The sequence below is a fragment of the Camelus bactrianus genome, chromosome 6 (assembly GCF_048773025.1).
Source record: "Camelus bactrianus isolate YW-2024 breed Bactrian camel chromosome 6, ASM4877302v1, whole genome shotgun sequence".
Lineage (NCBI taxonomy): Eukaryota > Metazoa > Chordata > Mammalia > Artiodactyla > Camelidae > Camelus > Camelus bactrianus.
Window position 1 is genome coordinate 40207192 of NC_133544.1, and position 17887 is coordinate 40225078.

The 17887-nt window shown below is 38.3% G+C and overlaps 1 protein-coding gene across 2 annotated transcripts; it reads right to left on the bottom strand.

Moving 5' to 3' along the window:
• Positions 1-211: 211 nt before the first annotated feature.
• On the bottom strand, positions 212-16367 carry CDKN3 (cyclin dependent kinase inhibitor 3). 2 transcript variants are annotated; one of them, XM_010962175.3, is made up of 8 exons: positions 16242-16367; positions 13810-13892; positions 12459-12514; positions 11896-11940; positions 9303-9525; positions 5554-5585; positions 3459-3562; positions 212-1980 (listed from the first exon to the last, which is right to left on the bottom strand). In XM_010962175.3, exons 1-8 carry the CDS (start codon positions 16248-16250, stop codon positions 1894-1896), a joined length of 639 nt encoding a protein of 212 aa, XP_010960477.1. In that variant the 5' UTR covers positions 16251-16367; the 3' UTR covers positions 212-1893. The 2 variants fall into 2 exon arrangements, with proteins under 2 accessions (XP_010960477.1, XP_074221605.1); XM_074365504.1 differs by having other exon boundaries at positions 13810-13921; positions 16242-16259.
• Between the last annotated feature and the right edge of the window lie 1520 nt (positions 16368-17887).

Below are 17887 nucleotides of genomic sequence, written 5' to 3' on the forward strand. Positions count from 1 at the left end.
CATCCTGCCTTCTTAGAGCTTGCCTGCTTTATTTTGCTTTTGTACATTTAATAAAAACTGTCTCAAATGTTTCCTTGTGTACTTTATGGATGATGGTTGAGTCTGGGTGTTGATTCTATTTCAGCAACTAACTGGCTTGTGTATGACCAGGACTCTAGCTGGTCTCTCTGCCTCCCCCCACCTCCCAACCCCATTGTTTTGAGGGCTGTCCTGCAGGTTGACCTGAGAAAATGCTTTTCCAAGAATGTTGGAATTACATTTTTATTAAACTTAATTGGACAATTATATTTGAGTAGTGACATCCCACGTTTCTTTGTTATGGAGTAACTGATGTTCCTTCTTACACTTGGTATTAAAGTAGTTAAGCATGTTAAATGTGGAAGGCTTACTAGCACTTGGAGAGGAAATTAGAGATGCATGCATTCTGAAAATTCAGTTGATCATCAAAGGATTTGATTAGTCCATGCCGATATTTTTCCTCCATTTTCTTAAGTATTCATGAATAAGCTGTATTTTTATATTGGGAGAAAGCTAATATAAGGTTTGGTAATGTCAGTTTCAATGACTATTTAAAGTTTAATGGAATATTGTGATTTAAATTGTATAATACCAAAATCATGAGGAAGGTCAACCTGTTATTGGAGCCTGTACTTTAAAAAAATAACTTCCTTGCTATAACTTTTGGCATTTACTATCTTGGATAAGAAATCCATAGGGATATGTGATTCTTCCACCTTAAAAGCTTTCTAAAATCTTAAGTTCTAAAAGCACTGTGTATATAAAAGTATTAAAAATACTGATTTTATATTATGGTACATGCTGGCTCTCTGGTCTGACAGTCCCAAATAGCACTAGTAATTGTTTTAAAGTATTCCCTAATGAAATTACATTAGTTCACCAGAGCAAGAAGAGTGAGAGACAAAGTAAGACTTCTGGTAATTATATGATTAGTAACACCATGTGGTGAAATTTACTTTGCCTTGTGTGGAAGTGCCTCTGACCATTGGTGACGTTTGTGATTACCAGTAGCTAAAGAACCATGGGACTCTGTAGCTCTGAAACCATTGATGTCTCTTAAACATGTGGGTCTGACTCACTGTATGAACTTTGTCTACAAATGACTGCTTTCGTTAGCTCAATGTTGAATTTGAAGACAAAAAGACATGTTCAATAGCATAGAGTGAAGTGAAGGAGTGAGAAAATTGGGAGATTGTTTATCTGTAGAAAAGTGCTTTATAAAATAAATGTAAAAGAGGGATTAAATTCATCCCATGTAGTTCCTAGGGTGAAAAAATGAATACTCTAAAAAGAGAGCAGCTGTCTGAACCAGTGAATTCCTCATCTGGGAGAATGTTCCAGCAAATGCTGGATAAACACCTGTTGGGGATGATATGGCATTGGGAGGGAGGTGATGAGATGATTCAAGTTCTGTATGTCTATGAAGTAGAAGAAACAAAGAGAATTTTCAGAGGAATAGAGGGTAAGAGTTATTTAAATAATTTTTTCATGGCTCATACCAATTTTCATATGTATTACTATGTCATATGCCACCCAGAAGCTACCAATAATAATATGAAGTTAAAGTGTGGTAAAAGGTAAAAATATGCAGTCAGGCATTTTTCCATATGCTTTTTTTCAGCATTACCTCCAAGTAAAATATACCAGAGCAGCTAGTGCATTTCTAAAAAGGAAAATTGTATAGCAATTTTTCTATCTCCTATAAGAGATGAAAGAGACAATGAAATTTGTCAATAAAAGCTTTAGGAATATCTGCACACATACATTTACGTTCAATTTGATAACACTAGTAATTTCATTTCAATACAGATTATGTTAGAGAACTCAAATTTTAGACATGGTCATATATATATATGTGATTTGAAATAATTATTTTTATCTAGATACAGATCTTGATAGTGAATCTCTTGATGATAGATGTGCAGCTAGTTTGTCCCGGAACTCATGAAGATAATTATATTGCTGAAAAAAGTAAAGATATATTGAAATATTGTATAAAGCTAGTTAGAGAGTAGTCATGATACTAACAGGGATCAGGAATCAAAAAAATACTTGCTGAACAATTCTATATCCTTTTGGGTAAGGAGGCATTTACTTACAAAACTCACAGGGAAGTTTTATCTTTCAATAAAGCTACATATAGTGTGAAAACTATTGCTTTAAAAATCTCTAAAGATCAGAAAGTAGAATGAAATACAGGGGAATGTTTTATAAATCTGTAAAATCCTTCCTCCCTTTACCAGCAGGAGCAAGTAAGATTAAAAATAACCCACGAAGGCATTCTTTTTTGCTAATGTATTTTCCCCTGGGGAGTAAGTACAGGGGAGCAGGCACTTTTCTGCAGCAATTAACAGTAGTATATTCAAGAAAATCTATTTCTTAATTTACAAAAGCCTTAGTTTTCTGCTTTTTGTGATGATAATCTGTTTGGAACAATTTTCATAGTCGATAATATTAAAATCACTAATCTTAACAGATAAGCAAAATTAAAAAACCTTTAAATAATTTATTTGGAGATTTAATAGCTCTCCAGAGGATATTCCTGTTCTACCAGTAATCTCATTTATATTACTATCGTGAAGTTGAAACTGCACACTGCTATTTACATGAGTGCAGAGATGCAAAAAGCACGTTTGCTGCAGAATGCTGAGGTGGTAAATGGGCAGCCCATATCAATGTGGGCTTAATTCTCTCCCAAGATTAAGCAGGTAAAACATGCACTACACATAAATATATATGTATGTCTGACCATGTATTTTGTTTCAAAGAAAGACTTGAGAACATCTTGAATTTGAAGCATCATTTGATTTTAAAAGACAATATGGGAAGCTTCTCTGTTTCCAGAAACTGCTCCTCTGACTTAGTCCTAAAGCTGAGACCAGGTAATTGGGAAAGAAAGGCAAGTTAGCTTTACAGATTTACAGATAAACAATATCCTTGGGGCACTGCTTCGGCAGTGTTTTTGGTGTTAAAGGCAAAGTAAATGTGAGAGACGTCACTTTGGTTATCCACAGCAAAGGATAATGAGCATTGCTTTACGTTTTTCATATGTCATTCATCTACCCTTGTTAAATGTTTTGGTGATACAGTGATAGGGTCTTCACGAGGTCTTTTTGGTTAAAAGTACGCCGAGGAAACTACCAAGTTTATAGTAACCATCTCATTTTTCCAGGTGAGATGACCCATTCCCAGAACTGAATGGGCAAAAACTGAACAGTAGCGGATCCTAGAAGATTAAACTGGGAAATTCAAATTTTTTCATCATTTTGTTTGAAAACTGAACTTTTTCAGACATCCAGACATTTAGAAATGTAAATTAAAAAAATCAAAATATAAACAGGTGATATATGAATAATAGAATGCTTTGGATTTTCACTGCCCTTTTGATGATGTGTTACACTGTATTTGTAAGTCTGTCCCTGACCAGTCAGCATCCTTACCTTTATGGTCTGTATGGCCCCAGATCCTCTTAGGTCTCTCAGGCTGTCTATGGCTTGCTGTGGTGATACTGTGTCAGACAGGTAGAGGAGGAGACATGCAGCTACTAATAGAACATGAGAGAAAAATAGTATATTATGTATAATTTGTTGTATTATTATAGTACATTATACATTAATGATCAGTTTACACTTAATTCACACTTCTGTTGGTGCAGAACACTGAGTTTGGTGTAACTGTTCAAAATGAATTAGAAGACTGAAGCCTTTTAGTTTGTATTTTTGACAGTTAAATTATGATTTAAATGACTGGTTGAATTAAAGTTTAACACTGCCTTTATCTTTTTTTTAACAGCTTTATTGTGTTATAATTCATATACCATATAATTCATTCAAAGTGTACAATTTAGTGGATTTTACTGTATTCACAGGTATGTGCAGCCATCACCAAAGTCAGTTTTAGAACATTTTCATCACCTCAAAAAGAAACACTATATGCTTTTATCATCATCCCCCATCACCCTGGCACTAAGCGACAATAATCTACCTTCTGTCTTTATGGATTTGCCTATTCCAGACATTTCATATACATAGAATCATATGTGATCTTCTGTGACTGGCTTCTTTCACTTGGCATAACGTGTTCAAGATTCATACATACTGTGGTGGGTGTCAATACTTCATTCCTTTGTATGGATGAATAATATTCCATTGTATGGGTATACATTTTGTTTATCCACTTGTCAGTTGATAGGAATTTAGGTTGTTTCCGTATTTTGGCTGTTATGAATAATGCAGCTTTTTTCTTTCTTTCTCTCTCTCTTCTTTCTATTTCTTCCTTCCTTCCTTCCTTCCTTCCTTCCTTCCTTCCTTCCTTCCTTCCTTCCTTTCTTTCTTTCTTTCTTTCTTTCTTTCTTTCTTTCTTTCTTTCTTTCTTTCTTCCTTTCTTTCTATTGAGTTATAGTCAGTTTACAATGTGTCAACTTCTGGTGTAAAGCAGTTTTTCGGTTATATATGAACATACATATATATTCATTGTCACATTTTTTTTCACCATGAGCTACCACAAGATCTTGAATATATTTCCCTGTGCTATAAAGTATAAACTTGTTTATCTATTCTATATATATTCCTGTCAGTATCTACAAATCTCGAACTATGAATAATGCAGCTTTAAGCATTCGTGTACAAGTTTTGTGTGGACATGTTTTCATTTCTTTTGGGTATATACCTAGGAGTGGATACATGGTTCATATGATAACTGTATGGTTAACTGTTTGAAGAAGTACTGCCGGGGATTTTCCAATTTCTCCACATCCTCACCAACGCTTGTTTTCTATTTTTTGGATAATAGCCATCCAGATGGGTATTATGTGGTATCTCATTGTGGTTTTGACTTGCATTTCTCTGATGACTTATGATGTTGAGCATCTTTATGTGTGCTTATTGGTCATTTGTATATTTTGTTCGGAGAAATGTCTGTTCAGATTCTTTGCCCATTTTTTAATTGGGTTGTTTGTTTTTTTGATACTTTATATAGTCTTGGTAAGTCCCTTGTTAGCTATATGGTTTAAAAATTTTTTTTCACCATTCTGTGGATTGTCTTTTCATTTTGATAGTGTTATCGAAACAAATTCTATAAGTTTGATACTTTCCAACCCTAAAAGGAATAACTGTTACTCCCAACGTGGCAATTTATTAACTTTCTTTTTCTAACACATTTTTAAAAAGTTTAAACATACATAACTTTGGCTTTCATACTTATGTTACCCATGGATATTGTTTAGAAGTCAGTATCATGCATAATACCTGCAAAGGGAGAACATTAGGAAATAAAACAAAACATAAGAATGTAGGTGCTAAGACTTGTAAATTATGTTTTGCAGAATCCACCAAAACAGTCCTGAAAATACCTTCCACTCCCACCCAAGCTTTCTAGGGAACACCAAATTTAGGGCTTTAAATAATCCTTTGGGTCTCGGTAGACGTATATTGTGTTTTGTTTCATTTTCATACAAAGTGAGCATATGGCCCAGAAACACAAATTTTCTTACTTTGAGGTTAAAAAAATACTGAATAATGGAAATATATTTCTTACCAAGACAAGATCTCCCAAGTCCTCCATAACAGCTGAAAGGGAAGTACAATTTTGAAGTTTGTACATTTTCATTGCATCCCAACAATTACAACTAAAGACTTGCTCCTTCTGCCTTCTATTTCTACTCTAATACCTAGCACAGTGCCTTGTACCCAGAGATTTATATATATATATATTTTAGACTTATATATATATATATATATATTTATATATAAATATTTTAGATTTATATATATATATTTGAATTAATCAGGAGCAAAGTGTGCTTTTTTATTTGTTGGGAGGTGCTCTGAACACCTCTAAGGGACAAGGTAGGCAGGGCCTTTTCACTGATCTCTTTAAACATCTGAGGAGTGGAACTTGTTACTAATTTGATAGAAATCAGACTACTTTTTACCAACTGCCACTTTATTTTTCTCTAAACAAAACCTTAGTGGCTATGGGACAAGCCTGTAACTCTTCATTCATCTAAGAGTACAGAGGCAGTGTCTCATAGGGGTTCAGAGCATGGGCTTTCGAGCCTCACTGCCTGGGGCTGAATCCTGAATCTGTCATTTATTAGACGTGTGAACCTAAGTTATTTAACCTCTCTGGGCCTCGGCCTTTTCACCTCTAAGATGGGGACAGCAGCAGTACCCATGTCATAGTGAGGACTGAAGGAGGTAACATTTGTAAAGCTTACAACAGAGCTTGGTGCAGACTGAGAAGTAACTGAACGTCAGCTGCTCTTATGCAGCACTGTGAAGAAATGAGCAGTTCTGCAGAAATGGATTTTCTAGAAAAATGAGGATTAATCCTCAAACCAATAAAACCATTTAAATCAGTTTCAAAGATCCTAAAAAAGTGTATTACATACTTCCTAACTTTCTTGGAGGGCATACTGATCCTAACTCCGTGCTGATGACATGAACATCAGTGCTGTAGTGTGGTCTAGATGGAGCTGGAGAAACATGTCTTGTGATTGATATGATGGGAGACAGAGGACCAAGCAGGTACTAATCCCCGGAGAATTCATGAGCTTGCTTTCTACAAAGTGTCCCAGCTGGAGGCCTGATTCAGGGATGAGGATCTACTAGTTAAAGGGAAAGAGAGCGAGAACATTTTAGTGGCTTTCTGCAGATTAAGATATACCACTTTATATCTCTTGGTATCTTTATTTTTCCTCCTCTGTTTGATTGATTCCTACTCATCCTTCAAAACTTATCTCAAATTTCATTCCTGAAATGGCTCTGTGCCTGCACAGGAACCACTGCCATCCTCTGTACTGCCTTGTATACACCTGTTCTGGTCTTACTACACTTACGTGATAGTGTTGTTAACTCTGGGTTCCTTGAGGGTGGGGACTGTGCCTCAGAGTGTGTTTTGTATTCACAATGTTTGGTACTGCTGGGTTGAACTATGTTCCCAGAAGGATATGTTCAGTCTTAGTCCCCGGTACTGTGAATGTAACCTTATTTGAAAATCGGGTCTTTACAGATGCAATCAAGTGAAGATGAGGTCATTAGGGTGGGCTCTAACCCAATATGCCTGTGTCCTTATATGAGGAAACACCGTATGAACACACAGACACACAGGAAGAATCATGGGACAACAGAGGAGTGATGCTGCCCTGAGCCAAGGAACCCCAAGGACTGATGGCTGCCACCAGTAGCCGGGAAGAGGTGAGGAAGGAGGACTCTACCCAGAATCTCAGAGGCAGTATGGCCCTGCTGCCATCTTGAGTTGGACTTCCAGTCTCCAGAACTGGGAGGGAATACATTTCTGTTTTTTAAGCTACCCAGTTTTTAAAAAAAGGTACATTTTTACAACAGCCCTAGGAAATGGCATAATACAATAGGCAAGCAGTGTTCACTGATTTTTTGAATAACAAAAATGTCCAGGGAAAACCAGGGAGATAGCACTGGTCGACAACACAACAGAGGAAAAAACTAACCAGACCCTGTGTCTGAGGGATAAACTCTAATGCTGTATGGCAATGGAAGCACTCAAAGATGGTAGAATGGAAAAAAAATCATCTTTGTCCAAACAAACTTTAGTCACTGTGGGGACACCTTTGAAAGCTCTAGGACAATGAAAATTTCTAGTCATCAGATGCTTTATTTTATGGGAGCCTGAAGCATTCAGCATATGCAAGACTGCCCATCTACCTTTCCATCGTGTTTATAGTCAAACATCAGAGCGTTTGGTTTGCTAGAACCTGCTGGAGTAGAATGTGTTAAGCTTCTCCAGGCTGAGCTAATTTGATCTCTAGTGATGTTTCAGTAGAGGCTGCTTTCAAAAAAACAATTCCTATTTGAAAAAAAAGTCTCAGAACTGGTTTGAAAAGTGGGCCCCCAAATTATAAAATATTTAGTGGGGGAGGGTACAGCTCAAGTGCATGCATGAGGTCCTGGGTTCAATCCTCAGTACTTCCTCTAAGAATAAATAACTAAGTAAATCTAATTACCTCCCCCCACCAAAAAAGCAAAAATTATAAAATATTTTCCACTAGCTCCATCGAACTACCTAATGTTATTTTTTCTTAGTCTTATCAGGAAATTTAGCATAGACATTTGTGTTTATTCTAAAATTCTGCTTTTACAGTTAGTAGTGGGTAAAAGATCCTATTTTTCCATAGAGAAAGGTTGGAAACTGTAGAGTGTAGGATGAATCTCCTACTCGGCAGGCTGTAGTTCTCTATATCAGAGTTTAGTCTGGTCCAAACAGGTATGTGTCCCCAAAGACCCTTGTGCAGTTGGTTTGCTTTCAGAACATGAACTATGGGCACGAAGCCCCTGAGTTCTAGGTGTAAGGAGAGAAGCTGGCTAGGCTTGCCCTTTTCCTAGGTGCTCTGACGCTACTCGGTTATTTGGTATAGTTTGTATACTTTCCAGCTCAAAGCAATGACCTTAGAGCTTTTGAGGTTTTACACTATTTAATGCTCTATCTTGTTCCAGAAAGGATTAAGCAGATTAGGATACAAAAAACAATACGTGTAGAGAAGGACCAGTTTTCTCCCTGTGGCCTGTTCACCTCTGCTCTGTGGGCCTTGCTTCTGGCAGAACTATGGCTATTTCCCCAGCACCACCTGGAGTCTTTGCAACACTACTGTCTACTGCTGATTGTCACTCTCTTCTTCCTTCCTCCAAGCTACTTTTTCCTTCTCTCATTTTTTTTCCTTATCCCATTTTATTTTGTTTTAAACTTTCATAGCAGCAGCTTAGGTACAGCCACTGGCAAACAATGAGAGTCCCTCTTTCATTCCGGTAGCAAGTTCATATCATCAAATATACTTTGTAAGTCATGTTTTTAGGGTTGCTCATTGCTTTAGGGATGATTTCTTTGCTGCTAATTTTTAAAATGTTGACTTTCTTGCTGTTAGAAGCCTCTAAGCAAATGAAAGGCCAACTAATAGGCAAGGTGTTGCTACATAACAAGAAGGATGCCCCCAACTTTTGGGGAAGGAGAGGACCCCAAAATTATGAGTAAAGGTCTAAGACAAAAGGAAAGGGGAAAAAAAGCTTGTTACCCTATTCTAAACATTTCCAAATCTACTCACTTATTGTCCTTACTCTTCAAAAGTCATAATGACAAATATCTGAGTGCTTGCTCTGTGCCAGGCACTGTGTCAGTACTTTTCATGCATCACCTCCTTTTAATCTTGCAACAAACTAGAAGGCAGGTAGTAACTGCAGAAGGAAGCAATAATTCGAGAAATCATTTTGACTAGGACATTTCTCATGTCACGTACGGAGAAAAGGAGAACGTACTGTATTAAGGTTTTTCGGTTGTTTTTAAGGCAGATTTCAAGCTCCTCCATTATTTCACAGCAGCCGGCTATGTCAGGAGTCCCTCCATCTGGGATTGGATGATGATGAGTGATAATTCCGTACTTATGGTAGAGGTCCAAAAGGTTTGGAACTCTATATTTTGACAGTTCCCCTCTGGTGCAGAAAACAAATATGTCTTGTATACCATAGCTCTTTAGTTCTTCTGCCAATAGACCAACATACACAAGGACACACATGGACAGAACATTACAAGTTGAAATACAGTCAGGAGGGAAAACATGGAGTAAAATTTCTTAGCTGAACAAAGCAAATAACAAATGATAATCTATTAAATTTGAAGTGTTTAGTGATAATCTAAAACAACGCTGATCTGGTTTCAAACTAACGTAAAAACCAAGTCACTAAGCACAAAATAGGAATTAGAAACATCTGAACCAAAAGGTGATTAAAATTAAACCTGACTTCAAAATGCTTTTTACTGGATTTTAAGATGTCAGTTATACTGCTGTTCTTGAAAAAAATTTTTTTACAATAAATACTGCTTTAAATTTTAAAACACCTAATATTTCAAAATAAACTCCTGAGAAGGAAGGATAGCACATTTTTTGCCCCTGTTTTCATCTCATCAGGTCAACCGTGTTTGCTACCTTCAAGGCTCTGTAATTTTGGTATACCCTCCGCATTATGTACAAAACCTCCAGCATCACTATGGTCATCTTGTATTCTTGCTTGTATTTGTGCTGTACCGTACTGTTAGGGATTTAATTTTGTGGACTAGGTTTCTAGGAAGTAAAGCATTTACTGCATTAGAATCATGTGACTTAGCTAATTTCAGCATAATGATATGAACCAAGTGACAGTACTGTAGGCCATTCTGTTCTATGGCAATAGTCACGACAGAGCATTTGGTTCAAAATGAATAATTCTGGCTGATCTGAGCCCCCTTTCTCTCTCTGCACCCCTTAAATCCAAGGACATTTAGCTATTTAAGTACAAAGTACCTTTCATCATGACCCTCCAGACCTGAACCTGAAATATGGCTAGTCCAAATTCAGATGTATTATAAATGTAAAATACATATCTGATTTCAAAGACCAAGAACAAAAAAGCCTCATCTCATTAATAATTTGTTTCATACTTAAAACTTATTGAAGTGATACTATTTAGGCTATATAAGGTTAAATAAAATACACTATTAAAATTTTTACCTGTTTTTATTTTTTTTAATGGGCTGCTAGAAAACGTCAAGTTACACATATGGCTTCTATTTGTGGCTCCCAATATATTTCTATTGGACAGGGCTGCTCTAGATAGTACTACTGTACTTCTGTACTTATAAAAGGCTTTAACTTGTAATTAACATACTTAACCATTTTTAAAAGACTAGGTAATTTTCTAGGTAATTTTCTATTTGCCTCTTGTACACATTGGATAATTTCTATTATGTAGATTTCAACTTTCCTAGAAAGAAACCTGACGTGGGACCACAGGAAGTGCTGCAGGGAGATTGTAGCTCTCCTCCATCAAACACTGTCATCTGTTTTGTATACTGGATTCCCTTTAAGATTTCATTGGAAGAGAAAAAGATTTGGTAAAAAAAACTGGAAACTCCTTTTTCAGACAAGACTAAATGAATAGGGCTTTACCAAATGTGCAGGAGTGGTTCTTGAACCAATGGTTTAAATGATATTTTGCTTATGATTTAAACGTTCTCCAAATGGAAATTTCCTACCATAGTGGGTATCTCTAGAGCAGAAAATCTTCACAAATACTGTAAGGGTCAACTGATCTATTACCCTTTTTAAATCTTTTTTTGATTGGTAGATTAAAGGAAGTAAATTAGAAAATTGATACTCTGGGATAACCAGAAAAAAATTTAAGGTTTATAAAATCTATATAGAGTTAAACAATATATACATTTTTATTTTGGTTTTTTATAAGGACCTTGGTAGGACCATTAGGCTTGAGATATTCCAGGCCAATGAGAATATATTTTGAGAAATTGAATTTGTTGGTATTATGCAAAATATAAATTCCAAATTGGGGTAGATTATCAGGATATACATAAGATTATGAGACTTGAGGCTATGGTGGTATTAACATCCTTGGGTGTGTGAAGATCAGATCCTATTCCATCTTTTCCACCTAGACATTGGTTCTCTAAATTTTCTAACTGGGTTGGACAATTTCACTACAACCTCTGTGTTCCCAGCTCAGGCTTAATTTCCAGCATCACAGTCAAGTCTGTAAAGAACCGTATGCTCAAAGCTCTGGGTGCTGCAATGTCAGTTTCCCATTTACATGCTTATCTCCCTCTAACTTATACATTCTAACCTGAAAGAACAATAAGTGAAAAGCAGCACTATGTTCAGTAAGTGATGAGTTCTCTTTGCCCTTTACAGAAACCTCTTCACATATTAGAGTAAGTCTATAGTTTGAAACTTTATGAAATACCAAACATTTATTTGGAAAATTCAGAAGAGACTATAGTTTGTTCTTTTTGACAAAGAGATTTTCAGTATTATTTAAAAAAAAAAAACCTATTAAGATGGTTCTATCATATTGTACCTACCTGTATCTTTTTGGATGTTTCTTCTAACGTCTTTAAATTTACAACCTGTAAGTAGTAACAAGGCAAGTGAAAGAGTCAGTGTTTGGTCATAAATAACAAGTATATTTAAACACAGATCTAGCTACTGTAGAAAATCATTACACATGATCATTTATGTGCTTCAGTTCCATTTTGAATGTGAATTTCAATTTCTTATATTTTTAGGAATATAAATCACACGGATTCATAGATTCCAGCTGAAGGTACTCTTAATATAAGGACTCCCTATTCTGTGTCCTTTCTGTAATACGTACCAGCTGTAGTCCTTGGCCTTACATTGTATCCCAGTGTTGTTTTATTAAGATAAGTAAGTCAGAAATGGAGAGCCGTGAATGTGGATTTGGATGAGTTGAAGAGGGGATCTACGTTCCCTTCTCTCTAGCCCATCAAGAGGGTTTCCAGAAGTGAGTTCCCAGTGTTGGTCTGTGAAATTCCCTTACTGCTCAGTACCGAGAATGATGTGTTGGCTGACAAAAAAATTATTTAAAATATCTCAGTAGGAAGCTACCTGTAGTGCCACCTACCTGGAAGAGCACATAAACCAAGAAACTGAGAACAATTCACTTGTGACAGGGGTAGCCTGAAAAGAATATAACATTATCCAGTTTAGTTCAAGTTAAAAAAAGGTTATAGATGAAAATTTATACAAACACGTGTGTTTGCCACTGAACAAAGGTGTTTTAAAGTTTTACAGTAGTCATAGAACAAAAATTCATGTTAAATATCAATGTATTGGTCACAAAAAGGCCTAGAAAGGCTGCAAATTTTAAAATAGGGACCTATCATTTGCTTTGTTACAATTTAAATCTTAAGAGTGGCAAGCTAATTTAAACTTACCTGGAAGAAAGGAACGCCTCGATTGCCTATAGCTAGTATAAAGTGCACTTAGGTTACCCTGTCATGTTACCTGAGATATTTTATATTAGTAATCTTAGGAAATAAGCTGGAAAATGTCCATCTGACAGTTTCCTCCCCAGCATTCATCCTACATTACTGTTTTAATATTTCCTTGTAGGACTTCCTTAAACAGATATAATGTTATAGAATAAAAACCACAGACCACCCATTCTTTGTGATAATGGATTCTGGTTAAAATGAAATAATTTCCAGAAATCCTATTCCCAATTTACTTAGGAACAAAGTGGGCAGAGGCTCACCTTGTCCATAAAACAGATGTGTTTAGAGGAAGAGAGGGGACTTTGAAAATTAGATGAGTTTTTGAGTTTAAAGGGGGTTGGATGGGGAAATGAAGGATAATAGCTATCTGACGGCAGAACAAAAGAACTTTAGGGACAACACTCTTTTTCTCTTCTTACAGTATGGACAGTGCTTAAAGAGAGAGATTATTAGATTTACAGGCTAAGAGAAAGCATTTGATTGCTGGTTGGAGAGAATCCGGTGTAAACATAAATCACTGCCAAGATTTAGAAGTTGATTTTATATAAAAATACTTGTTTTTGTTATTGTATCTATGGTAATATGGCTTTTATCTTAAACAAGGTCTGCTGATAGATGCATTACTGTGGCAAGCAGTTCTAGGATCTGAATAAATGATAAACGATATCTCATCCTAGGTTTGGTACACTATTCTTTTGTCATAAAAGAATAAAAGACTTTGGTACTAAATGGGAGAACATTCCAATCCTATCTCAACTCCTTGTTTCTACTATGGTTTGCTCAAGGTATAAGGAAGGAAATCCCATTACTCCCCCTTTACCCCCCAAAAAACACCTTACTCTATCATAAATAATTAAGATTAGAATTATATAATCAGCAGAAGAGAACCGTTTTCAATATGTAGACTAAATTTTACAAAGATTATAGATATACACATCAAGTATTTTAGCTCATCACTGATCAGAAATGTTCACGTACCATGATATTTGAATTGGAGTCTGTTCATCTTCAACAGGCTCTTCATCTGATGAGTCGAACTCACTTGTTTGCATTGAACTAGGCTTCAAAAGAAATCCATTATGTTAAATAACTGTAAAGAATATTTACAAATAGTTTTAGTATAGCTGACCCTTGCTTAAACACACACTGATGCATATTTGCGATTTATTCAACCTGGATTATCAGAGAAATCTGCAATGTCAATAATAAGCTATTGCATTTACCATCCTATTAATAATTACACCACTATACAGTGGAAAGAGTGTTGGACTGGGAACCAAGAAATCTGGCTTCTAGTCTTGGCTCTGCCACTTACTGTAGAAACTTGGACAAGTAACTTCAGTTTCTACTGGATCTCAGTGTTCCAAAACTATAAAGTGAGGAGATTTATTCACTCATTCACAAACATTTCTTGGACACCTTAATTTGCCAAGCTCTGGAGAGGCAAAGATCCATAAAATAAACAGCTTGCCTTCAGTGCAGCTGGAGAGACAGGGTGTACATAAGTTAAAGAAAGTCAGAAGTGTTAAAATGGAAGCATAAACTATGCACTTTAGAGCCCAGAAAGGAGTGACTGGCTGCTTTGGGAGCTGGGGAAAGCTTCACAGAGGACAGACCCGTTAGTTGGGTTTTGATGGATGAACAGGAGGTTTTTAGGCAGAGAAGTTAAGGCAGTTAAGGCAAAAAGAGAAAGGGCTTGTGTACAGTATAGTCCCTTGGTTTCCGTGGGAGGGGAGGATTGGTTCGTTCCAGGACCACCACCACCAACCCCCCATGGGGTTCAAAATCTACCAATGCTCAAGTCCCTTACATAAAACAACGAGGTACAGTTGGCACTCCACATCTGTGGATACCGAAGGCCGACTGTAGGCAGGAACTACGATATCAGAGCAGAGGAGAGGAAGCTAAAGAAGTAGTTTCTTCCACCCCATTTCTCAAAAGAATACCCCCATACAGCCCAGTAGTTTGGTTGGGGAGGGTGGGGATGGGAGTATAACCTGCCCTTAACTTCATGAATCATCGGACTAGAGAGATTGAGATGGACTTTGTGTGCTGCCCTAAGGAGTTGAAACTCAGTCCTCTGGGAAGCATTTCTACATGGAAGATGTGCTGGAGTTTTATAGGACCAATAAAAAACACACCTTTCTTCTACTCCCTAGATGGAACCAACTGAGAGATGAGACACTGGAGAGGCAAATGGAGATCAATATATCAGTTTTATTACTGAGTGTCAGGTGAAGGATGTGGCTTTAAAGCCAAGGTCAAGTGGGCTTGTCAGTTCTTCACTCCAGAAATGGACTTATTCACCCAGTCCCAGGCAGTGATGGACAACCCAGGGCTCCCCTGTGGCAGACAGCACGCTAGAAAGTACTCTCTGCAAAGAGAAGGGAAGAAAGGGTTGAGCTACTTGTATTCAGCTCCTGCCAAACTCGGGGATCAGATCACACTCTCTTCGCCTTCTGGGGACAAGTGTAGAAAGAGGCCAGGAGTGAAGGACAGCTGATATTCCTCCACACGGAAACATGGGGATTAGCAAGTGTAACCGCCTAATGTCTTTTCTAGCTCTGAAGCTGTATTCCTTAATGGTCCCGTTTGTTACTACAAGTTCACACTGCAGAACCAGTTTAGGCCATGGATTTGAGCTGCTTTGGATCTGTCCGTATTATTATCAATTCAACTCAAACAAGCCCTTCAACGAGTTGTCAACCCTGGTGGTAGGTAATATGAGTCAGGTGGGGCTTCAGTTCCTTAAGCCTGTTTTTTTTTTCTTTCTTTCTCTTTAAAGCAGTTTTGATGATTCAGGATTTTCAACGTATGTGGTCCATTCACTCAGGCTCTCCCAGCCAGATTTATAAACCCCCAGAGTTGGACGTTTCCGCTCCTCCAGGCCCAGAGGTTCTGAACCCTAGGGAAAGGGACGCAGTGCCAGGTGGCCCCGTAGGATGGTGACATTGGTCACACACCCACAAGCAGGGGTTGGCAATCGTCTTTCATGAAGTTTTCCCCGTCCAGGGGGCTCAGGGCAGCCCGGGACATGCTTTGGAGCTGGGGTATCAGGCTGAATGATGCACGGAGCCTCTTAAATTCTCTATGCCTTAGTTTCCTCCGTAAAATAGGGCTCAGCCCTCTATGGCAGGGCTGTCATGAGGCTTAGGAGACCCCGCAGACGGCAGCCCACAGCCTACAACAGGCGTACAGAGAATGTCAGTCTTCCCCTCGCCCGCCACCGACACTGTTCCTTTGCTACCATCGTTCTCGCCGGTTCCTGGAAGCCCCACCTCCCCTACCCTGGACGGTTACTGCGCGAATCTTGCCGCGACCAGGCTCGGGCTGTCCCCGGGACCAAGAACCGGCCTCGGGACCGCTCCCATCCCTGCGGCTCCGTTCCTCCAATCCCCAGCCCGACTCACCGGCTTCATCGCTGTCCGCCCCACGTACTGACCGGCAGCCACCTCCTTCGGGAGGAGCAGGCGTCTCAGCCTCCGCCCCCGCAGCCAGCCCTCCCCTCCTCTCAGCTCATTGGTACATCCTTCTGTGAGGTGGGGCGAGGTGGGGGGGGTTCTCTTTGGAACCAATCAGACCTTCTCTCTGTTTCTTACTCCGCCCCTCGGTGCCCTGGCTCGGCCTCTAACCGCTCATTGGGTCATAGGGAGCCTTTGAAAGACGCGCGGGAAAAAAGAGCCCTGCTGAATGTTGATTGGCTGCGAGGGCGCCCTCCTCCCGCCTCTACGCCAGTTGGGAGCGTCGAGGGGGCGGAGCGCTATCGCCGAAAGGCGGCCCTCAAGCTTTGGGGGATTCTGGAAAGCGGTTCTTTCTCAGGGCAGGATTTCATACTGGTCACAGGGTAGGTAGGGAATTTTGTTTTCTTAATTTTTAACTTTTTTTTTTTTTTTTTTTTTACTTTTAAGGTCATGGTGGGGAGCATTGGCCTGGAGCATCTTGTGAAAACACACCACATTCCATAGACTTTATAACTGTGGTCATATCTAGTTATACAAATACAATGGGACTCGCCAAAAATCCAGAATATAAATATACCTTATATGTGTGATGTTTATGTTACTTACCATTCCAAAATATAGACAAGTTAAGATGTAGATCAACGTTCCTATTCACTAAATATGAACGAAATAGTACTGTGTGAGGGGGAGATAAAAAGTCTCCAGAAAATTCTAAGTGCCGGGGTTTCTCAGTAATTGGCTATAACCTTAAAAAAAATGTATTTGATTACTCTCTCCCCCATTCTCCAGTCCCCATTTAGCTGACCACGGGGAAGAAAGTCACCTGGAGCAATATTACCTGCAGTTCTGACAGAAATACGCAGAAGTTTAAGCTCCCTGACTCATGTCTGGAAACCAGTGGGTGGAAAGCTACTGGAAAGAATTCTTTAGTAAAAGGAGATAGCACACTTTGACTTACGGACTGTATTAGTCAAAATTATCCAGAGAAAAGAACGAATGGGGTATGTTCATAAAGAGATTTATTTTAAGGAATTGGCTCCCACCGCTGTGGAGGCTTGGGAAGTCCAAAAGCTGATGGAGGAGGCTAGGGGGTGCTGGAGACTCAGGAAAAAGTTGTAGTTGTAGTTCAAAGGCAGTCTGCGTAGAACCAGGACTAGCTGGTGTTGCAAATGAAGTCCAAAAGCCATCTGCTGCAGAATCCCCGCTTGCCTTTTTGTTCTATTCAGGCCTACAATTAATTGAATGAGGAGGGGAGTCTGCTTTTCTCAAAGTACACCAGTTTAAATATTAATCTCAAGCAAAAACACCCTCACAGAAACATCTAGAATACATTAAAAATTATTTATTTTGGCGACAGGTAATTAGGTTTTTATTTATTTATTTTAAATGGAGGTACTGGGGATTGAACCCAGGACCTTGTGCATGCTAGGTGCACACTCAACCACTGAGCTCTACCACTGAGCTCTACCCTCCCCTCTGGAATATATTTTGAGCAAATATCTGGGTACAGTAGCCCAGTCAAGTTGACACATAAAATTAAACATCACAGACTTGTTGGACTTGATTCATTTATTTATTCAGTAGATATTTATTGA